This window comes from Medicago sativa, chromosome 8 (assembly GCF_051527215.1).
Source record: "Medicago sativa cultivar Bolivia chromosome 8, Bolivia_mono, whole genome shotgun sequence".
NCBI lineage: Eukaryota > Viridiplantae > Streptophyta > Magnoliopsida > Fabales > Fabaceae > Medicago > Medicago sativa.
This window is the reverse complement of record NC_140756.1, coordinates 22,285,082-22,309,465: the sequence shown is the minus strand read 5'-3', so window position 1 is coordinate 22,309,465 and position 24,384 is coordinate 22,285,082. Positions and strand designations below refer to the sequence as shown.

The 24,384-nt window shown below is 32.1% G+C and overlaps 3 protein-coding genes and 1 long non-coding RNA gene across 4 annotated transcripts; 3 read left to right on the top strand and 1 right to left on the bottom strand.

Moving 5' to 3' along the window:
• Window positions 1-21: 21 nt before the first annotated feature.
• On the top strand, window positions 22-2,379 carry LOC146897834 ((+)-neomenthol dehydrogenase-like). The gene is made up of 5 exons (XM_085733840.1): window positions 22-101; window positions 209-455; window positions 1,009-1,074; window positions 1,407-1,586; window positions 1,926-2,379. The coding sequence occupies exons 1-5, from the start codon at window positions 82-84 to the stop codon at window positions 2,307-2,309; spliced, it is 897 nt and encodes a 298-aa protein (XP_085589966.1). The 5' UTR covers window positions 22-81; the 3' UTR covers window positions 2,310-2,379.
• A 6,951-nt stretch (window positions 2,380-9,330) lies between these two features.
• On the top strand, window positions 9,331-14,119 carry LOC146897833 ((+)-neomenthol dehydrogenase-like). The gene is made up of 6 exons (XM_085733841.1): window positions 9,331-9,451; window positions 9,891-10,152; window positions 10,537-10,701; window positions 11,155-11,419; window positions 13,466-13,468; window positions 13,718-14,119. Exons 1-6 carry the CDS (start codon window positions 9,435-9,437, stop codon window positions 13,825-13,827), a joined length of 822 nt encoding a protein of 273 aa, XP_085589967.1. The 5' UTR covers window positions 9,331-9,434; the 3' UTR covers window positions 13,828-14,119.
• Window positions 14,120-17,632: 3,513 nt separating this feature from the next.
• On the top strand, window positions 17,633-24,384 carry LOC146897831 (N-terminal nucleophile aminohydrolases (Ntn hydrolases) superfamily protein). The gene is made up of 10 exons (XM_085733838.1): window positions 17,633-18,015; window positions 20,141-20,261; window positions 20,608-20,692; window positions 20,813-20,894; window positions 20,989-21,118; window positions 22,303-22,406; window positions 22,509-22,672; window positions 23,526-23,649; window positions 23,715-23,816; window positions 24,047-24,384. Exons 1-10 carry the CDS (start codon window positions 17,773-17,775, stop codon window positions 24,128-24,130), a joined length of 1,239 nt encoding a protein of 412 aa, XP_085589964.1. The 5' UTR covers window positions 17,633-17,772; the 3' UTR covers window positions 24,131-24,384.
• Window positions 19,143-19,744, bottom strand: LOC146897832 (uncharacterized). The gene is made up of 2 exons (XR_015022007.1): window positions 19,607-19,744; window positions 19,143-19,506 (listed from the first exon to the last, which is right to left on the bottom strand). It is a non-coding gene; the product is annotated as an uncharacterized LOC146897832 (long non-coding RNA).

The following is a 24,384-nucleotide window of genomic DNA, read 5'->3' as shown; positions in this document are numbered from 1 at the left end:
TATAAATACAACTACAACTCCATTTTAACTTTATTTTATAGTCCATTCATATTTGCTAGCACTTTTCTTTAACCATATCAAATGGCAGAAGCAACAAAAAGGTACATCACAATTTTCCTTATCCTTTTACTCCTTAAAATACCCTACATATATATATGCAATTAACATAAGCTTAATCATAATATCACGTTGTTAATCTTGTTTCTAGGTATGCAGTTGTTACAGGAGCAAACAAAGGAATAGGATTTGCAGTATGCAAACAATTGGCTTCGAAAGGGATCACTGTGGTGCTTACTGCAAGAGATGACAAGAGAGGTCTTGAAGCTGTTGAGAAATTGAAACAGCTTTCTCTGCCTGGACTTGTTGTTTTTCACCAACTTGATGTCATAGATCATGCAAGTATAAGGTCATTTGTAGATTTTATCAAGAACCAATTTGGAAAACTAGATATCTTGGTAAGATCATTCAAATTTATAGCAAAGTTTGTAGAAGTAGATAGAGTATATCTAAATTTTGGATTTGGTTGATCTAATATATGAGTGATTTAATTTAGACACTAAAGTAAGTGCATATTTGGACTCAATTTTGAGAGAGGCCAAAGTGATTGATTATGCAGATTTAAAATTGTTTTTGGTGGTATGTTTGAAGTTCGTGATTAGAATTAATTTTGTCTTTACAATTGATTTTAACGCAAAAGTTAGCATTTGTAGTTTTTGTCTTTTGAATTTATTGTTCAACTCACTTTTCAGCGAACGTTGCCAAACACAAATCATAACAACAGAATCAACCGTTGATATTCGAATGCATTGTTTTTTCATTTATGGTTGAATTGTATATTGATAATTTTAGATGAGCTATATCCATTAAGTTTCATTGATACCTTGTCAAATGAAATATTTTGCAGTTGAAAAATTATAAGCTATTATTATAAGGTTCTGTCTGTGTGAGAAATAGTTTCTAGTTCACCTCGAATGATCACAAATATTTGAAACTCCAAACTTTGCTTAGGTAAACAATGCTGGAATTCCTGGAGCACAAGTGGACGGTGAGGCTTTGGCTGCTGCCAATACTGTGGTATGATTTCTTTCCCCGAAAAGCTAAGGCAGTTTAACTTAAATTAATGAGATTTACTTAAACATGCAAATCAATTAATTTCAAAATAACTATGATTCTCCGCAACAACGTCAATCTTTGTGATCCAACTGCGTCTTCTAAAGCGACTTAAAACCTTGGTTATTACTTCAATCGATATAGAGAACGATTATTTGTATTAAACATATGCCAAACAACTAAAAGAACTGAAAACTATTTCCACTTTGTATGAAAAAACAGATTGTTAACATTAGTCATGCAAATTGACATTATTTCAAGTCATAAAATTCAAGTTTTCTTGTTTTTGGTTTCAGGAAAATGGTGGCCAGATTGATTGGAGTAAAATAATAACTCAAACCTATGAACAAACTGAGTTAGGTATTAAAACAAACTACTATGGAGCCAAGGACTTGACAGAAGCACTTATTCCACTTCTCCAGCTTTCAAGCTCACCAAAAGTTGTCAATGTTTCTTCATCCATGGGAAAGTTGGAGGTATATGATACTAATAACTTTTGCAACTTTCTTAGGTAGCTTATTTAGAAAGCTAACTAATGAAAAATATCTAAAAAATGGTTCGTTACGTTAGTTTCTTTATAGACAAATGTTATTAAGTTATTAGTTACGTTAGTTTTTAGGGTTTGAACCCTCGACATCCTTCTTAAAAATCCTTTGTTGTCCTTTAGCTCACTAACCGAGCCGAGGGTTTGAACTCGAATCTCCTTAAAATTTATTAATGCTTCATTCATTGAATTTGAAGTGATATATGTTATTTCACTTTGAACTATTTTGCAATTGGAGATAATACTTATTTTAATGCAATTTTGTTTGCAGAAACTTCCAAATGGATGGCCTAAGGAAGTACTGAGTGATGTTGAAAACCTTACAGAAGAAAAGATTGATGAAGTTTTGAATCAATTTCTAAAGGATTTTAAAGAGGGTTCAGTAGTAGAAAACAAAGGTTGGCCTATGAATAGTATGACTACATATATTATCTCAAAAGTTGCTCTAAGTGCTTATACAAGGGTTGCAGCCAAGAAGTATCCATCAATATGCATCAATGCTGTTTGTCCTGGCTTTGTGAAAACAGATATAAATTACAATACAGGTTATTTAACACCTGATGAAGGTGCTGAATCAATTGTGAGGTTGGCATTGCTACCTGATGGCAGTCCTTCTGGTCACTTTTTTGTTAGAAGTGAAAAGAAACCATTTTGATCAAGGATTTATTGTTGTAAGAAAACAAAATGTGAAAGATATATGCAGGATAATTATGGGTTGAAAACAATTGCTTTGTATTGATTTTTTTTTTTTTTACTTGTGTTGCACTTAAGAGAATAAAGTTCGATTAGGAATTGAACCCCAACCTAATTAAAGATGTACCCTTGGTGTCACACCATATTAGTAGACATCATCTATCCATTTCTTGGTGTCCTCCCAATTTAAAATACACATTTTTGGTCCCTTGAGTTTTAAAATATGTCAAATCATAACTTTTAAGTGAGTTGTATTTTAGGGGTTCACGAGGACTGTGAGGTTAGTTACTTACATATTACTCATCAATGAGATTCTCTCATCAAATGTGGGATCCGAATTCAAGTCTTTGTACTATGTTAATTGCTATTTTAGTATTTTCTCCTTTTTCAGGATTCAAACCCTAGACCTTTAAGATTTGTTTGTGAGTTTGAAGGGAAAGGGAGGGGATGGTTTAGAAAAAATAAAGGAGTAAGTGGAGGAAATATAAGACATTGGGAGGAGGGTTTTGGAGGGCCTATTTTTCTTCAAAATATAAAACCCTCCTCATTTGGGGGAACTAAAAAATTGTATTGGAGGAGTGTTTTGGGGGATTTGGGAGGGTTTATATGAATTCTTCAAATTAAAAATATATTAATCATAAACAATAATTTATCACTCTCTAAAAAAATTCTCTTTCAAAAAATGTTAACGATTTCTCAATTTTACCCTAGATATCTCTCCCCCAAAGCTCTTCCTTCCCCTCCCGTCCAAACTCTCAAACAAATCCTTAGTTTCTTAACTTTTTTAATATCTTAACTTAACCAAATGAGCTACCCATCCCTAGCAATATCTCATATACATACATTTGAGAACATAGCACTAAAATACTTTTTTTATTGAAAGAAAAGATGCTTATAACATTTCATTAATAATAATATATCAGTGGTACAATGATGGATATGAAAATAAATCGTGGGAATAGCTGAAGCATGAGCTACTGCATTTGCTTGTCGCCTTTTAAACTCCATCTGAAAGTATATGAACTGTGAATGAAAGAGTCTCCGACACCTTGATATATATGACCAAATTCTGAAACATAAGGTCTGTTGGAGTGAAAAACTTCATTGGTTGTTTTAGAATCCACCAGAAAGTTGACATTGTCCATCGGCATGTCACTTAATCATTCTATAGCATTAAACCTAAAGCTTCGCCAACGGGAACAGAACTCAAGGAGAGAAATTCATGACTTTGGCTAGAACAAAAGCCCCACCATCAACGGACACACAAATACCAATGCTTATACAGTTCATATATTGCGAAAAGGAAGCATCAATATTGCACTTGAACAATTGCAATTTATACATGTGGCATTACCAATCCAAAATCATAAATATTATTATTGAGGAAATAAATAATAATCACTAAATTAAAGCTATACAATATATAAAAAAAAATAGAGGATTTTGGCTGGATTTTTTGTTATTCTAATTATACCCTTACACACAAAGTTTATATAATACATCGTTAATAATATACACGCATTAGCACAATAAAAAGAGCGAAATGACAGGCAGGTGAGTGTCAGTCTTTCCGCTATTAATAATAATAATAAAGATTCCCATAAAAACATAAATCCACCAAAACTTCATAAAAAACATTATTTAAGCAAAAATTTATTGCTTGTACCAAAAACGAAAATTATGTCGATTATTTTTTACTCAGTTGGTAAGAAGTTAAATCTCTCACCTTTTTTATAGTTGATTTGTAAGTGTACCTCTATAAACACTCTTTAACTTTGAAGTCCGGCTTCAATTCACTTACTCTTTTTATCTATAACTATTAATAAAGGCAAAACACTAATTTGGTGTAGCCTATTTTTCTTCCTACTTTACCCTTGGTTATTTGTAAATATTCCATAAAAAATAAACGGTTGGAAGTAAAATTTTATTTTTTTAAGGAAGTTGGTTATCATATTTGAAAATCAAAATGTAACTTCTTTCCTTTACAACCTTTTTGTCATTGACCTTTATTCCATTACAACCTTTCTTTACAATTTTCCCTTCTACCATTTTTTCCCAGCACTACCATTCATTTTCATTGATATTTTTATCCTTCCCATTATTTTTAAATTCACGCTTGCTCACTTAAATTGGAAATTTCAACATGAACTGAGCACTTACACTAATTCATTCCTTGATTCTTATAACTGTTTCTACATATCTTTATTTATTTTATCCTGTCCTTCTAATTCAAGTTGATCCTTTCTTTATTTCCTTTCTAACTTTGCTTTATCATTTTTGTAATTTTTATGTTTCAGGCCTTTACAATGCAATGGTGGTGGGAGTTCGTAAAGTATTTTTTTTCGGCGACAATGAGAAACTAATAAGAAACTACTATAATTGTCAAATATAAATTTAGTCGTCATTGTCATGTAACAACATCTTTTGTTAATAAGTTAGTTGTCATTTTTTAAATCATTATATCATTATTTTCTATGTGATCTTCAGATTAATTCCATCCTGTTTTTAATATTTCCTTCAAGTTCTTTATGGAGAATATTTTTCCTATGCATGTCAGTTTACTAACAAAAGAACATCTGATCCTTATTCCATCATCGCAAGTGTAAATTACTTAATTATTTTACAAATGAATTCATAAGGGAGGGAAAGTTGGGAGGTGGCTTTCATTCTTTGTATTTCGATTTTTTTTTTAAAAAGGTAAATATTCCTTTAATGTAACAATCAATTATGTGAGTACAGAGAGGAAAATGTTGAAGTTAGAGAAAAATGAGAACACAATATAAGCAAGATCAAGACTTTTCATATTCGACTACAACTTCAATTTGTTATTGTGGGAACATTGGTGTGAAGCTGGAAAGAAATTGGAAGGTTGGAAGATTAAACACTAAGTAATTAAACTTTGATCAATTGTTGTGTGAATTAAAAAAATAGAATGTGGGGGTTTCACATAAAATAGAACACACAAATTAGTAATGTTTAAATTACGGTATTTAATTTTAAATACCCGATAATGATGAAAATAATAGTAATTAATATTTTTATTCATGGATATCACTTTCCATAATTTTAGGTTATGTTTGTTGTGATAAGATTGAGAATCCAACTGAATTTCCTATCTTTCCTTCGTTAGTGGATTTGTTTCTTTTTGAACTTATCCGATTGGTTTGTCACTTGAGCTGATCTGTGGGTTGCTTAATTTTTAAGTTTACTTAATTCTTAAGTTTCTCCAAATTAGTTACAAACTGTCCCTATAAAAGGGGAGATCACCTAGTTCAAAAATCACACCAAAGGGTTTCTTTGAGTTGTCGGGAACTCTTTCTCTCTTCTCCCTTTCCTGACTTGTGTTGACGAGTCTTTCTTCTCTTCTTCTCCTTTTTCTATCCCTTCGGAATTAAAAGTGTTCTTAAGATCATAGTCCCTTTTTTCTTTGAGCCATTTATATATATTTTGGTTTTAGTCTTTTCTTCTAACTCATTACTCACTACATTATTTTTTTTCCCCTGAGGCTACTCACTAAATTAGTATGAAACTTCCCTTTGATGAAAGTATATATGATATCAATGTTTTTTTCTTAATACGTAAGGAAAATAGGGAGCCATCGAGGTCATCCCTTGATTGTGGCCTAAATGCAAATCCTCATAACACTTGCAAAAAATGATAGAGGAAGGGGGGCATAAGGTTTTTGGAGAGAGAGAGAGAGAGAGAGAGAGAGAGAGAGAGAGAGAGAGAGAGAGAGAGAGAGAGAGAGAGGTATGTTTACTGTTTTTTTGTTCTTATCATGTTTCTACAATTAATTATATTCTCTCCACTTCTTTTGTCGACAACGAGAGTGTGATGTAAATAGAGATGATGAACTTGTCTTATATTTTGATTTCATAGAAAATAATTTGGTTTTTGTTTTATTTTCAAATATAACTATACGTAAAGACCCATATTTTGTTTTGTGCTTTCTACCTTTGGCCTTATTTGGTATTTGCTTTGTGTTACTCAAGTATACTTCCCAAGTTCAACCGCTAAACTCATTCCAACCTCAAGCATAGACTAGAGAATAAGAACCATAATTAAGGAGTGGGAGAGACCTCTGGAGGTCAATATACATGTTCAGGAATAAATTTTGATGAAGTGATTATGTAACAAACTTTATTCTAGGCTTCTGAAATGTAAAGTAAAGAAATTATTTTTTCAATGGTGAAGGGCTAAAGAGATCAATTGTGTATTTGAAATCACACTGAACGATTTTAGATAACGGGTTGATATTATAATTTTCTTATGTTTCGTTTATATTTCTATTTTATTGTGAGCATCTTCGATAATTTGAAGTCTGTTAAATGAGAGATATGTCTATTATCTTATGTTTAAAACTATTTGTATTAATAAATAACAATTACTTTGCATTCTAATCCTCTCTTATTCTCTTACTATCTATTTATATATCCTCTCTTATTTCTCCTTTTCAGTTTTCCACATTTTAAACTTCTCACCACAAACTCAATTAGATGAAAGTTACTTCTCATTAACTTATCATCCCACACAAATGTTATTTCCTTCCCACTAACCGACTCCGCCACACACATCCTCAACGAAACTCATTGATTCTATCAATTTTTGCCATTAACGCATCTTCTTTCCATTGATGATATTCCAATTTATTCTTTCTCACTCAAATAAGATACTTCAAGTTGAAGACCAAAAAAAAAAAAAAAAAGATACTTCAAGTTGAAAGCAATGGTTACTATTACAACATTTGCAATTTGAGCGGTACCACCTTTAATCTCATGATGTAAACTTCTTTTTCATTCCATTATTCAACTTTTTTTGTGGTTGCATATTTCATTGTTACACTTTTCTTATTAATTTGTTTTTTATTCTTTATTTCATTTTAGTTTTTACTACTTCTTGCTTATATATTTTAATCTTCCACAGGGTGTGAACCTAATAAGAAGGCATAAAGAAAAGGAGTGCATATATATTTGTGAGAGTGATGGTGACTAAGTTGTAGGGATAATGAGTAAAAACAAATATAAAGACAATTGTTAACAAAAAAAGGAAGTTAATTGTAGGATAAATGTAATACTTCTATATTATGATCAAGTTGAACGGAGCAATTGATAATTTAGTAGTGTTTCCTTTTTCTCTTAATTGATCAATTTCATTAAACCAAAAAACATTGAGCGGTTTTCTTTTTCTCTTATTTTCACTTTCATTGAATTAATGATCATCGTTCAAGGCTATCTTTTATTTTCTTCTTTCACTCACGCAATAAAAAGATGCTTAAGAATAAAAAACGTAGAAAGGAAAAGGAAGAAAGAAGATGACATGATGGAATTGGTGAACATAATTGATGAACATCAAATGATTCCCATATCTTTTTAGAAATTACTGCAGTTACCAATAAACAAATGATACAAACAATTGAGCGATCTCTCTTTCTTATTTTCTGGAATTTTGATATGGCTTATTGGTTTGAACTTTCAATTTGTCCATGCAGACAAATGATAGACGACGTTGTGTCTTTCTATTCGATGCACGCGGTGGTGCCCGAGTCCTTCAATTTGCTATTGATGTTGTGGTGTTTTTTTATAGCCGTGAAGGATCCATGGTACAATGATGCTAAATCAACATTTACACCAGTTAGCAATCACAAATGCCTTGCAGATTGTATGCATTTTTTTGTTTCTTGAATGAGCATTTTATTTAATGAATGTGCAGTCTATTTATGTCAAAACATTCTCAACCAAAGGCAGCAAATGGATGTCACCAGGGAACATTTAAAAGAGACCGAAACTGGCAGATAGAGGTGCATAATCTATTGACTGACTCACATAATTCAATTACTTGTATTGAAAGTTTTCTACTTGTGTTGCATCATATTAGTAGACGTCATCTATTGTGGAAGTATAAACAAAGCACTCCTTCATATGAAAATATACAATTTGTTAATCAAGAAAAATAGTTGGATTCTTCCAAATGATTTTAATAAAAATTTGTCTAAAATAAAATTATAAAAAATGTCATTGAGAAATGAAATCTAAATTAATTGAAAGATTAAGTTAATGTGGATGTTTAGGGTAACATTCCTATGTTTAAAAGCGAGTTGTATTTTAAAAGCTCCCTGGGACAGTGAAAAACCTCAGTTCAAATAAACTTGACATAAGTTACTTACATGTTACTCACCGACGAGGTTTTTGCATCAATAGTAGAACTCAAACTCAAATACTTATAGGATCTGACTTGAATCCTTATCAACTCGACTAATCCATCTTGACCAATAACATAATATCAAAATAAAATATAAGAAGAATTGATCTAAAACTTTTTCAAACAATCTATAGTTACATGTGCCAATGAAGTGTCATCTTAATAGTGAGAGTTCGATTTTGTAACCTCAAATGACGAAGTTCAAATCTCATGAGATAATTATATTATTTTTTTTGACAAAAATAATTATAAAATGACTATAAATACTACACATAATAATAATAATAATAATAATAATAATAATAATAATAATAATAATAATAATAATAATAATAATAATAATAATAATAATTTCTCTTTTTAAAATAAAAAATTAACCAGTCAAACATGTCAAGAAATATGATCGATTTCATAAGACTTCTTTAAGGTTTCAGCCCAACAACTATGACGCTTGCAATGATGCAAGATCTTAAACAACACAACTTGAAGAAGACACAACATTACATGAGCAATGATGTATGCAGGGGTATAAAGTGTATTATAAAGTACATAATCTTTCATAATATTTAAATCATCGTACAAATTAAATTATTCCATCCATATGATTACCTAATTAGGATATTATTTTATTTGTCTAGGAGCTCAATTCCCAAAACTTTCTTCCTAGTTCTTTCATGTGTATTTCACTTTATGTTAATTAACTTTCTTTATCGGGTCAAAATGTCCAAGCTTTTGGAAGAAAAAATAAATAAATAAATCAGTACAATGTTCATAGCAAGTTATCTATAAAAGCCATAGAGAGAACTCAATCCTTTCATCAAGTCTTAAAATTAAATTCATATTAGTACCTGTTTCTGATTTCTTCACCCTTACCAATAATTAATAATCAATGGCAGAAACAACGAGGTACTTGTTTCTTCTCATTTACTACTTTTTAAATGAAATGTGGCATATAGCCTACGAATTGATGTTTGAAAATCGTTTGAAATTCTAAAAGCAACCAATGCCACTCTCTTTCAGTAAAAATTCATTGTATTATTCATTCTTACGACTAAAATGGTCACCGAGTCACAACTGGTTTGGTAAAAAAGAAAAATGTATATTAATGCCTCTAAATTCGCATATATTCATTTTTCTCTTACTTTTGATGAATCAACACCAATCAAGTCATTCTCACGTTTGAAATTTAAATGTGGTGAGTGGTGACGTTGTAATCGAAGTTTTAAACATTTTTTTAGAATATCGGTCCCCGTAGATCATATGAGACACTTTATTAATCCCACTTTCTATCCAATACAAATTATAATAAAGTACATATATTTGTCTTTAATGGTTTTCAACATAGGTATGCAGTTGTGACAGGAGCAAACAAAGGAATTGGATTTGAAATATGCAAGCAATTAGCTTCTAAAGGAATAACAGTGATTGTAACAGCAAGAGCTGAGAAAAGGGGTCTTGAAGCGCTTGATAAACTCAAAGAACACCTTGACCTAAATCACTCTCATAATGATAATTTGCTTTTCTATCACCTTGATGTGACTGACCCTACTAGCATAACATCTCTTGCAAATTTCATCAAAGCCCACTTTGGAAAACTTGATATTTTGGTATGGTATCATTAACTGTTGTGCTTCTCTTTTATAATTCATTGCTTCCAAAATAAACCTATATATATATATATATATATATATATATATATATATATACTAGTGGGTGTGTTCTAGCAAATGCCTATAGGATTTGCTAGAACACACCCACTTGTTATTGTTAGAAGGTGTGTTATAGCAACATACACCTTAGGGTGTATTTAACCACTTTTTAGTTATTTACTTGCTAAAACACTCCCACATAAAAACTAGTGGGTGTGTTCTAGCAAACCCCTATATATATATATATATATATATATATATATATATATATATATATATATATATATATATATATATATATAATATATAATGAATTGTATGGAATGTTTGTCTTTGGTGTAGGTGAATAATGCAGGACTACTAACTGATGATGAGGAATTATATGAAGCATGTATTAAAACAAACTACTATGGAGTCAAGGAATTAACCAAAGCACTTATTCCTCTTCTCCAATTTTCTACCTCACCAAAAATTGTTAATGTTTCCTCAACCTTGGGAAGACTAGAGGTAATATAATAATATACTGACTTATTCCTCTTCTCCAATTTTCTACCTCATCAAAAATTGTTAATGTTTCCTCAACCTTGGGAAGACTAGAGGCAATATAATAATATACTGAGAACACTATTAAAGGAAGGAAGAAGAGTTTGTTTAATCTTTAGTAGTAGAACTTTTGGTATCCATTTTTGTAGTTTATTTGGAAACTTTATATATTAAGTGGTTCACTAATTTGATTTGAAGTATGATTTAATTCATATACGCCGGTAATATAAAGAGATTTTACATTGTCAATCAACTATAACCTTAAAATCGTTAAAAATGTTTGACTTTTATTATAACAAGATTGCGATGTATTGACCGACTTTTTATACTGACGATGCATGAAAATTAAAGTATTTGAAGTATATGCTATTTAATATATGCTTTTCTCCATGCATATTTTTTTTTTTTTTTTTGCAGAACATTCCAAATGGATGGCCTAAAGAAGTTCTAAGTGATGTTGAAAACCTTACAGAAGAAAAAATTGACAAAGTTTTGAATGAATTTCTCAAGGATTTTAAAGAGGGTTCATTAGAATCCAAAGGTTGGCCTGTTTATGCAAGTGCATATTCTATATCAAAAGTTGCTCTAAGTGCTTACACAAGAATTTTGGCCAAAAAGTATCCAACAATTTGCATCAATGCAATTTGTCCTGGCTATATCAAAACAGATATAAAAGGTAGTTGTAACATCCCAGACTGCTTTTTAGGATTGCCGACTAACCCCACAAACCAACACGAGTCTTTTCAGCATGCTTTGTCCTCACTCACATGCTTACCGGGAAACTTCCCGGTAGGTCACCCATCCTAGTACTACTCCAAGCCAAGCACGCTTAACTGTGGAGTTCTTATGGAATGGGCTACCGAAAAGAAGATGCATCTTGTTGATATGGGTAGTACCTAACAATTCTTATAAGCCTTCCTTCAACCATGTAGTCCCATACCTACACGGCCTCTGGATCCCTCTCATTCCGATGTGATCGGTTCCTCCAGGTTGCAGGGGAACTGTACCAAAACGGTAATAACTTTTTCTCTGTAACTCCGAATCAGGTGGTTCTTGTTGCTATGGTTAGCTAACGAATTTGCCGTCATTTTGGCACCGGTGTCACGAATTTTGGCTCAGTATTGAAGTCAGGAGACAATTTTGAAGTATGGTGACTGATGCAAGATTTGAGCTGAAGACGTCGTTTTCATGTTAGTGTAAAGGATGCTTTTACGGCTTAGGGAAAGGTTTGAGTGCAGAAGCTTGGAGTGGGGAAAGCTTGGTTAGATCTCAGAACTTTCATGGTGAGTTCCTTTAGTTAGTAAACCCACCATTTGGGAGTAAATTATTCCATTAGAATGCTAATATGTGATTATGAATTATTAGAATATGTTGGCATAATTGTATCAATGCTAGATTCCATTATTTTGTTCTAAAATTTCTTATGTTATTGTGCAATACTACTTTAGTCCTAATGTTGGAGGATATAATTTGAATAGAAGTTTGAAATACATATAATTTGGAAAATTGAATTGTCACATGTTTGGTTACTAGTTTATTCTAAATCCTCTTTCATGTTATGAATATGTTTATGTTAGTGTAGATGTTGGAGGAAAATGTTAGACAAGGCAAATATTATATTCACTTGTTTAAATGATTGAGAAAAATGTTGGAATTTAACACTTGCCTTGGTTACTTGAAATGGTTACATTTTCTTAAATAATTTTACAAGAAAGTTTATCATGCATAAATATAGTCATTGTTCGGCTAGAATTCGAAACATTCATTTTTATTCAATTATGTAACCAGGAATGTTTTAAGACACTCCAACATGAATAGTAACATAAACATGTTCAAATTGACATTAATGCATATTTTCTTATTATGTGACAAAGAATATTTAGCAATCCTCTAACTTGGGTGTCATTACATAATTATTGCACATTGACATAAGAGATGTATTTAGAACGAGTATGTTATGTAAACAATTTATGGGTAGATTTCCAATCAATGGAAGTAAAGAATCATAGTTATGGAAGTTCGGCTTAATTAGTCGAATTTAGTTTATCAGGATATGGGAAAATCTTAGGATTGGCATATGACAACGATATGCCTAGAATCTGAATAGGTTAGTATCAGAGTTAATTTTAGAATAAAGACGGAATTACTACGTCTTTGTTATCAGTTTCAGAATGTTGTTATTATAAGAAAATCAGTTCAGTTTATAATATTAAATAATTTATAAGTCGTGGCTTTTGCTATCCTCGCCAGTTAGGATACAAAAGGTTCCCGCCAGTTGGAACGGGCACTATCCGTAAGGATGACCCCACGATAATCAGAGGAGTCCGGTATCCCCGTCAGTTGGGTTCCCGCCAGTTGGAAATTATTACCGGTCAGAGTGGAATAAATTCCGGGGTTACTCCACCTGGGTTTATTCCGTAAAATCAACTCAGATAATATTGTTTGTTCAACGCTAACATTTCTAACATAATATGACAGACATTATGAATATAATTATGAGTATGATTTCAGCATTAGTATCAGAGCTGACTCAGCATTTCAGATAGCGATCCTAGTTATCCCCCGATCGCTCAGTTATGCATGACAAAATTGTATAAACCCAAAATGGGTTGAGTTTAGAGACAGATGGCGATCCTAGGTTCCCTGAGATTGCCTACAGCCTAGGATAGGTGGAACTCACTGAGACATCCCGTCTCACCCCAATCCCTTTTATTTTATTTCAGATCAGCAGGTTGTACGTGGCAAGGAGACAATACAGGAGGCTGAATGATATATTTTCACATGCTCGTGTCGTACTAGTTCAGATTATTTATCATGGTTCCAGACATGTATTTAGATAGCAAATGTACGATCCTGCAGTGATGTATATATTTATTCAGTTGAAATTTTTATTATTGTAATTTTAATGTATCCAGTACTAAATTTAACGCACATTCTAAATATTCTAGATAAGTTTAGTATGGGCGTTACAGTAGTACAGGTACTCTTACACATTATGAAGGTGCTGAGCCAATTGTGAAGCTGGCATTGTTACCTAAGGATAGTCCTTCTGGCCTCTTTTTCTCCAGATATGAAGATCAACCGTATTGATCAAGGATTCATTGTGATGCTAGAAAATATATAAGAGATTGATACAAGTATATTTAAGGACAATACTATTGTTTGTTATTTTCTTTGGTGGGTTTTTCATTTTTTTTTTTAATGTTTTGTTTATGAGAGAACAAATTCTTTTTCTTTTAGCATTGTTGTGTTTTGGTTGGTCTTGAGACATCTAATTGTAATTTTTTATTAGTTTGAGGAACTTAGGCGCATCTTGTGCTTGACTTCTATGTTTTCTGAATTCAATAATATTGTTTTGCTTATAAAATGTTTATGTTTAACTTAATTTTTCATGAAAGGTACTTTAAGGACACACACTATATGTAGATGTTTTAAGTTTTATTTTAGATAAACTTTAAGTATTGTGAGGATATTTTAGATAAACTTTTCATTTAAAATTTGGTGTAGGCCAATGTGAGGTGGAGTGTTGAGCCAACATGGCACACTTAACATACCATGAGAAAACAACCCATCAAAAAAAAATTCTCATTTTGAGAAAAACCTCAAAACTCGTTTTTTTTTTTTTTACCGAAACAAAGTTAACTATTATCATTAATCAACCAATGTTTAATACAAGAAGGATAAGAATCAAAAATACGGTGACTAGCCCAAGAACAAGCCGCCCTAGCTAAACTATGAGCAGCCATGTTCGCTTGTCTCCTAACGAACTTCACCTCGAAGTTGGAACCGTTGAAACCTCATTTGTTGGAGTGTCTTTCTAGATATCAAACCTAACTGTTCCGGCGAAGAACAATCGTACTATCCCACTTCTCATCCGTCCAGCCTTCATCTTCGATCATAGCAATATCATATCATGAAATGTTAAATGTAAAAAGATGAATACTTAAGGATCTAATATGCAAGCAAAGTATGAAAATAGCCATGTCACACCACTTCCACGTGTACCAACAAGATACCATAAAGATGAAGCGTCGGTAAACCCATTTTTAAAGTAGTGTGATCCATATATTTCATTTAATAAGAGAGTGAGTGTAAGAAAAAAATGTGTTAAAATAAGTGTTGCTATCATTATTCATCTTTTTACATATATTGCCAAATTCATATTGGAGTCTTTTAAATTTAACGTTTGTATCAAATTAGTCTTTTAGTTTCAAATTGGTCTTTTGTGTTAGAAAAAGTGATCAAATCATTCCTTTATTTTATTTTTTGTGTTACAAATTGATCCATTTTTGCTTTCAACTTTGTTAAAAAGTGTTGATATAACTATTCTACATTGAAGTGAGAAGTCCAAAAATTGATGTTTACGTGCATTTTCTTCTTATTGCTTTCAATTCAATCCTAATCTCCGATTTTGTTATGAACTAAGACCAGACGAATTATACATATATGAATTCTAATTTTGAAAGTGTTGAATTTAGACTTACCAAATCAACAATAAACGTTAACATAAATTAAACCAAATAATTATACATATACCTAAAAATTAAGTGCACACTTTTACCGAGAAAGGATCAAGACAAAATTACTAAATTCATTCATTAACTTAATTTAGGATAACACTTTCATCATTTATTTATTTTTACGATTTAATCATTTATGTTATAATAGGTAACATTTTCATTCTTTATTTATTTATTTTCTTCATATTTAATCTTTTATGTTATAAAATTCAACATTGTCATATTTTTTATCAAAAGAAACTTAAAAAGAAAATTTACAAAAAAATTCACCAAATTCATAAACAAACTCAAATGTTCCTCAAACAAAGGTCAAATGCACCTAAAGGTCCTTTAAGTTTTTCGTTTTTCCCAAAGTGGTCCTTTAAGTTTCAAAAGTTCCAAACAAGTCCTTTTGGTTTTTGAATCGTTTCAAACAAGTCCTATTGTAGATAGCATAGTTGGTAATTGCTTCCTTGAACTCATCTTTGGTACCAAATCTGGCTCCTAACACCCACTTAAAATTAGTCATCTTTTTAGGTATGGCAACTGGTGGATAATGCTCTTTGTTGCTATCATCTCAATCATCATCATCATCCTCCAAAATGACTTGTTTGAAACGATTCAAAAACTAAAAGGACTTGTGTGAGACTTTTGAAACTTAAAGGACTTGTTTGGGACTTTTGAAACTTAAAGGATCACTTTGGAAAAAACGAAAAACTTAAAGGACCTTTAGATGCATTTGACCTCAAACAAATATAAAAACTCGGATTTCAATTTCATTGAAAAAAATCCCATAAAATAAAAATGATATACATCCTTATTTATTAATTTTGTTAAGTCTGCAGCAACTTAACCTAATTTTTTCCCTCTACTAATCCCGTATTAGGTTTGCAACAACTCTATCATAAAATTTTGCCTCTAAATTTGCATCATATATGTTTTTCATTTCTCTCTCTAATAACCGTAAATATTTTTCAATGCAAAAATTTAATAGATATCTTAATCCTTATCCTTATCCTTATTTATTAATTTTGTTACGTCTGCAGCAACTTAACCTAATTTTTTCCCGCTCATTTGCTTTATTAGGTTTGCAATTATTTAACCTAACAAATTTCATCTAAAAAAATGCATTGCACACCAATTTCATTCCTATCCGCTTGCCTTTTTTTTTTTGAAGAAAATATTTTCTACCATATCAATGATCACGTATGATCCTTCTATTTTATACTTTTTTTTGTCAAGAATTTTATACTTTTTTTTGGATTTTTTTAATTTCATGCCTTTTTTTTGACATCTTTATCCTTATTTAATAATTTTGTTAAGTCTGCAGCAACTTAACCTAATTTTTTCCCGCTCATTTGCAAATTAGGTTTGCAATTATTTAACCTAACAAATTTCATCTAAAAAAAATGCATCGCACCAATTTCATTCCTATCCTCTTACCTTTTTTTTTTTGAAACAAATATTTTCTACACTTTTAGGTTTGCAATTATTTAACCTAACAAATCCTTATTTATTAATTTTGTTAAGTCTGTAGCAACTTAACCTGTATTTTCTCACGGACAGTTGTTGTATGTTGCTGTTTCAAGAGTTACATCCAGAGAAGGACTAAAGATATTGATCACTGATGAAGATGGTGAAGATACCAATGTAACGTCTAATGTCGTATATGAGGAAGTATTTCGCAATGTGTGATGAAACTACATGCCAATGTACTAAATATTTCATATTTCTTTTACTGAATTATTGATAGGATTACCGAATTTTCTTTTATAATATTTTTAGATTTCATACATATTATGAAGTGTTTTATTTTGTCTACTATAGATTATCACGTGTTATTTTTTTCACCGTTACCAATTATATATTGCATTTTATTATTCGTATGTCAATTTCTTTCCAGTAAACCCGAGCGGAGCACGGGTCAAAAATCTAGTTATTTATTAATTTTATTTGGTCTGCAGCAACTTAACTTATTGTTTTTGTAGATTTTTTTTTTGACAAGTTGTTGTACACTTATTTAATACGTTTACAAACAGAATACCCTAATTTCCATGCAAACTCGGCTACCCTAAATAATTTGTTAGGAACAATGAGCTACATTAATTTTTGATGTTTAACTATAAAAGTAATAAATAAAATTGACCCGTGCAACAATATAATTTTGTATTCTTTTTATCTTTTTTCTTTATAATATTTTTTATTATCATTTGATTGTAATATTGCATCTCTAATAATCTAATTGCGTGTATTGATCGACCCATGATTTTACTGGTTAAAGATTATTTATGGGTCTCTATTATAGTCGAGAAGACCCGTGTGTCGTACGGGTCAAAAGTCTACTATTACAAAAAATAAAATACCGACTAATCCATCTAGCTATATGTATGATACTCATAGTGCTGTAGTTATTGTTGAGTTGTGACTATAGCGAGTGAGTTCCAATTCCAATACGACCCTCCTCTTCACCTTCCTCTCAATTGATCTTCTACTCCTCAATTGCACCAATCTAAACAAAACCCCAAATAATTGTGCAATGGAGGAGGATGGTATTACCGCTGCCACCGTCACCGTCACTGGCAGCAGCAGTGAGAATGATAGTAAAGACAGAAAGAGATTCTTTGTTGCTGTCCATGTAGGCGCAGGTTACCACTCTCCTTCCAATCACAAACCTCTCAGATCCGCCATGAACCGCGCTTGCCTCGCCGCTGCTACCGTCCTTCAACACGGCTCAGGTCTCTCCTTAGATGCTGTTGTCGCTGCCATTCAACTCTTGGAGGTATATCAATTCACTCTAAACTAATTTTTTTCATTTGACCTTTATCATGTTAGTCTCTAAATAATCATTTTAGTCTCTGAATGTGTCAAGGGCCACCGCTATACATTTGAATAGATAGTCATTTTAGTCGTTGACTGTGACCAGTATTTTTTGTTTGTTAGTGTCTGGGGTTCGAACCCCGAACCTTGCATATATCATGCATTGTCCTACCAACAACTGAGTTAAGCTCACGAAAACTGATTGTAACTAGTTTAAGGCATTGGTTAACGTACTAAAAGTAGAAAGAATCCTTAAACAAAACCCTAAAATTATTAACAAAAGAGACATCAGGGATGTGATTGTAATTTTGATATATTTAGGGACTAAATAATGTCACCAACAATGGATTGGTCCAAGTACCCCTTAAGCATGTGGTCAGGGGTTCGAAAGGGAGAATCCATTTTGTGTGCCCCACACGAAAATTAGTCACCGTTATGCAGCGGTAGAAACTTCGTGCCAATATCATGGCAGCTCAAAGAAAAAGAAAACCAGATAATGTCTCACTCATTCGGAGACTCTGTTTGGGAGGATTTATGAAAACAACTTAAACAATTTTCAAAAGCTTTTTTTAACCTTTTTTCATTAGTTCTCTATTATAGCTTATAAAAACAACTTATATACAAAAAAAATTAACTTTATTTTATCCTTTGCTATAGAAATAGCTTATGTGAGCTTATACATAAATGTGTGTTCTATAAGCTGCAAAAAAGTAGTTAATCCAAATAGGCCCCAAAATTGTTTGCTTGTTGTATATTTTTATTATTATTACTGTGATTAATAGTACTACTACTATTATGTTATTATATTATTGTCGTTCTATAACTCTTAAAAGCTTACAAACCTTCCGAAGTTGTTAAAAAATATTAAAATGTAAGATAAATATAAAATGAAGTGTGAGAAAAATCACAAGTGTAACAATATTATGACTAAATATAAAAGTATAAGTTTAGAAATAAAATAAAAATTATTTTTCAATGTAGCAGTTAAAATATTCTGATAGGCTGTAGGTTTAGAAGGAAAATGTGTTATGCCTGAATTGAAGGCCATGGCGTTATGTCTAGAATTAATAGAGAAAAAGACAAACAAAATAATGTTCTTAGCTACCGTATTTTATTTCATTACCATCATATTAGAGTACAAGCCATAGCTACAAGGTTCTTGAAAGTAGAAAGAATTTTTTTTTTCTTCAAATTATTGGGTTCCAACACAATAACTAAATGACAGATCATAATATTCGCGCAGGGCATTTGTGTATTCTCTTGGGGTTTAGTACTAAATAGTAAATACAAACTCATATGGGCACAATATATTGCCTGTGTTAATCCAACGCATATATTGCCGGTGTGAATCCAACACATGAACATTGGTTATTTATACACTTCAGTTGATAATTAGGTGGGCACCACCATATATTTGTATTACAATCATAATCTCCATTACATATATTTTCCGCTGTAATGGAAGAAGAGAATAAAAGAGTGTTAACTAAATGGGATGGAATATTGTTTACAAAGTAAAGAAGAAAATTTGAAAAGGATAAAAAATGGCTTACCGTCAAGGTTCATTGAAAAAAGAAATGGGGAAACAAAGATAATCATAACATAAACAAACGTGACAATTTCAGCCATATTCCTCCGCTCTTCCTCTGGAGTCTGGATGTAACAAATAGTTTTATCACCTTATACTTTATAAATCTAATACTCTCCTTACATCAATTAAATAGTTTTTTAGCCCTTTTGGAGTTTTGAAAAACCATTTCTAAAATTAGAATCATCATTAATTGTCTCTTAAGTACATCAATGTGTTGTGTTTGTTCCTTTAGCCCACTTGGTAAAGAGGTCACATAAAAAATGACCAATCATAAAAATTCATTCTGTTGTTAATAAATTTCCATTATTTTATAATTTATAACCTTTCATGATAGGAAAGGAAAAATTGCAAAAGATATATTTTTTATTTGCAAAAAGTAGAGTGCAAAGATAATTCATTGCAAATTTTCATGAACTTTGATCCGAGCTCCCATTTTGGTGAACTCTGATTGCCCTGTCCTGTAATAATAGTTTAATGTGAGCTTCTTTTGTTGAAGGATGATCCGAGCACAAATGCTGGCAGGGGGTCTAATTTGACAGAAAATGGTAGTGTTGAGTGTGATGCCAGTATAATGGATGGAAAATCTGGAGTTTTTGGTGCTGTTGGAGCTGTGCCAGGTACTTTACCTTAAGTTGACATTACATAAAGTACTTGATATAGTATCTAAAGCTTTTACATGCTAATTTGATAATGGTACGAATTGGTTGAGTTAGTAGCTGGAAAATGAAAACGTATATGGATACCGTTATATCTCATTCTTTTTCACGCTCACATTTTGTCCATTTGCACGAAAAATATGATCTATCTCGTTTTTCACGTGCTTAGCCAAGTAGTTTATAAATTTTTACTTATCAGGGAAATCTAGAAACTTGTGCATCGCTATTACTCACTTTGGAATTTACTTTCATATCTCAAATTTTCTGTCATGTTTTTTATGTATGTATTCCATTAATTATAGACCAGGTGTGCGAAATGCTATACAAATTGCTGCTTTATTGGCGAAAGAGCAGCTGATGGGATCTCCATTGCTAGGTCGAATTCCTCCAATGTAATGACTTCTCAACCTTTCTGTTTCTGTAGCCAAACTATTTTTGTTTGAGAATGCCTTCTCTATTTCACCTCATGTGACAAATCTGTATTGATATGGGAATTTGTGATATCTCTGCAGCTTCCTGGTAGGGGAAGGGGCTCGTGAATGGGCGAAATCTAAGGATATTGCTTTGCCACCAAGTATAGCAGAGGCCAGTAAGGTCTTATTTTCAATCATGATTTAAATTCTGCACATGAGCTTATTATTAAGTCATACCGTTCCAGACTTACAACTTTGACTGTATCTCATGACAGTGGCTGATCACAGAAAGGGCAAAAACACAATGGATCAAGTACAAATCTATGTTTGAAGCTGCTAAATCGAAGACAGCGAACTCTCTTTCAGATGGCAATTCTTCTCCATGTCAAAGTACTGAAATGCCAGGTATTTAATAGCAAACTTTCAACAGAAGTAACCCTTCTTTGTGCTTCCAACTAGAATCACAGTTGTTTTCAATCATCAAACTAGAATCACAGTCTATACCTTGCTGAGTCATATGATTGAGCACAACTGGCATTTGATGCAGCAACACTTAATCCTAATCAACATCTCACTCGTTATTTTACTTTTTATTAAAAAACTAAAATCGGATTAGGTATCCACACCCTTCTTCCTAAACCCTCGCACATTAAAGTCGGCTTCACTCCTCTAACCCCACAGTGTCCGCACCGTGTCAGTTCACACAGCCCTTCGTTTGCGACGAAGGGTTGGCAAGCACGGTCATAGATCTTTTTGGTGTATTGTTTATTTTTATAATGTATCAATAGTTTAGTATGACTTTGGTGTATTTTAATAATGTAGTAGTTTAGAATAATTTTGGTGTATTGTTATTGTAATAATGTGGCAGAAGTTTAGAATGACTTTTGTGTTATTATTATAATTTAGAAGCACAGCTATTGAGTGATGAAGAAGATATGTTTTTGAATTGATGATGAAGGTGATATTGATATGGGCTTCTGGGTTTAGAAGTAGATGGTGGAATTTTCTGGGTTGTAGATGGGATTTTTCAGGTATAGAACATGATTGAGGCAACAGTCATTTTTGTTTAACTGTTTTTAATATATAAATTTAACATGACTCAGTCATCTGACGACTGACGCAGCATATGCCACTTGTGTTCATTAGTTTGACTGAGCTGCGCCCACTAGAATCAAGTTAGCCTCATGCATTTTTTTTTTATTGGAAGGCAACAGCAGGGACTGAAAAAAAGATCTATCTTTGCATGATGGAAAAGCAAAAAAAGAAAACTTTGGAGAGATAAAAACCAATTATTACTATATTTGCAAAGAATAAACATATATTTAAACCTTTACACTTTTAGCTACTTTGAACTGTAAAATTGGCCTTTGTCAATGGCATAAATGCATTTGGCACCCAAGTATTGTTCCACTCATGCTTCAGTGCTAGTGCTTATATGAAAAAAGCTGGCAAACAAATTTTATAGTTGTAATTTATGAGAAGAAAAAACAGATTTTCATCAGCATCTTATTATTTCCAATAAACTGTTACATCAGTATGACACCCTATAAGAACTTTAACATGCCAAAGCCATGACCCTTATGATGCAGATTATGCTTTGGAAGATCAAGTAATGGATACCGTTGGGGTTATTTGTGTAGACAATGAGGGGAATGTAGCATCTGGAGCATCTAGTGGTGGTATTGCTCTAAAGGTGAATAATGATTTTCTTGGTTTGATTTTTTTAGTGCTCCAGTTTGCATATTATAGTTGAAAGTGATTCTCGTAATTATATATAATAAAAAATATTCAACAGGTTAGTGGACGAGTAGGGCTAGCAGCAATGTATGGTTCAGGTTGTTGGGCGTCATCAAAAGGTCCCTTTGGTGCTCCATTCATGGCTGGCTGTTGTGTGTCTGGTGCAGGAGAGAACCTAATGAAAGGATTTGCAGCTAGGGAATGCATTGTTTCAATGTCACTGTATGACTGTCTCACTTATAAATGATTATATTTTTATAAGAAATAGGGAGATGTTTTTTTTTTCTCAGTCTATGTATGTCTATATATAGGATTTGTTTTTAGTTTTTTTAGTGAAATATTAGTGGTTAGTTTGTTAGGGGGAGGGGTGATTTGTTAGCAGCATGGGTCGAACCCCGAACTTCTTTAATACTTCTTCAGTGCTTAACCCATACCACTAGGCTGCACCTTCGGGAACATATAGGGTTTGTTTTTGTTTCAGTTGTACCATGCCCTTTTGATTTACAATTTTTATATTTAAAGGAAAGTGTTGTGGTGATTCATTGATGTGATGAGATATGTCACACTTGGGACCTTTTCTTTCATCATAAGAATGAGCTGGTGTTTTTTAAGGACACTCCAGCAGAGAAATAAGGCAGTGTGTTCAGTGTCTAAAATCCATCTGTGCTATCTTTTCTATGTTTGAGGCTGAAGACGTGATAAAAGGATGCTTTTCATTGTATTTTACACTTGTTCAAAATCATATTGATGAACTATGCAGTTGCCAAGTATTTTACTTATTTGCTTTAGAAATTCAAAGAATTAAAAATGCATCATTTTAATCTTAAAATTTTAAATTTACTTCTTGTGCGGCACCGGTAGTCTAGGATTTGGCAAGGTACAACTGCTATTCATCTTAGGCGAGTTTTGAATGGTATTCTCGTATAGTTTATTCTTTTGTTGGCTTACATAATTGAAATGTTTGTATTTTAAGCTTTCTTGTATAGTTGATTGAATTTTCAATTTTTTTTAATTAGCTTTTTATTTTATAGCAACGCTGCTTGCACCAGATTTTCTGATATTCATTTTTCTTCAGCTCACAGTCTGGTGCTGCCTCTGCCTGCACCAAAGTTCTGCGATCTGTTTCTGAGGATAGCAGTAGATGCGGTACTGATAGCAGCGCAGGGATCTTGGTTGTGCAGTCAGATACATCTATAGTAGTGAGTCTCTTCAACTTTTTCCAGTCAATAGTTTTGGGAATATTACTTAATCTCATTTTCTCTAGGGTCAAGGAAAATCAAGGTTAACAGCGGTAGAAATTGCGGCTGCATACACTTCCTTGTCTTTTGGAGTAGGATATTTTGGAAGTTCTATGGAACGACCCAAGGTAGCATAATCATGACTTTGTAATTTTTCATCATATGAAGATTTAGTATCATAATCATCATCATTAAAGGATAATTGAAAGAAATCATCACATGGTAGTACAAATAGCTTTGAAACATTTTCCTACAATACTTAAGCATGTGTACACTTCAGCATTTGGTTTACGGTTTTGTTCAACATCTGGTTTATCTTTTTATGTCCTCCAATCTGATATGTTGTGGTATGATCCAGGTTTCGATTCTTAGGAGTACAAAACAACAAAGCAGGACTGCTATAGATCAATTTGGAGCACGAATAGATCTTTCAAATGGATAATAGATGTGGCTAGAATGGCTAATTGTTTTGTCCTAAAGATCTATCGCAGCTAGAATGCATGATTATGATTTCTTGATTTTGCCTTAAATTTGTTAGGTTGGGATATTTTGGCTAAAATAGAAATTGGTCTTTAGATCTGGGGATTTTGAGCGGTACTGTGTTTAAATTATTTTATGTTAGAGTCAAATTTTATTTGTATTCACGAAAATTTCCCAAATCTATAATAATCTCTGGAAGGGCATTCAATTGAAAAA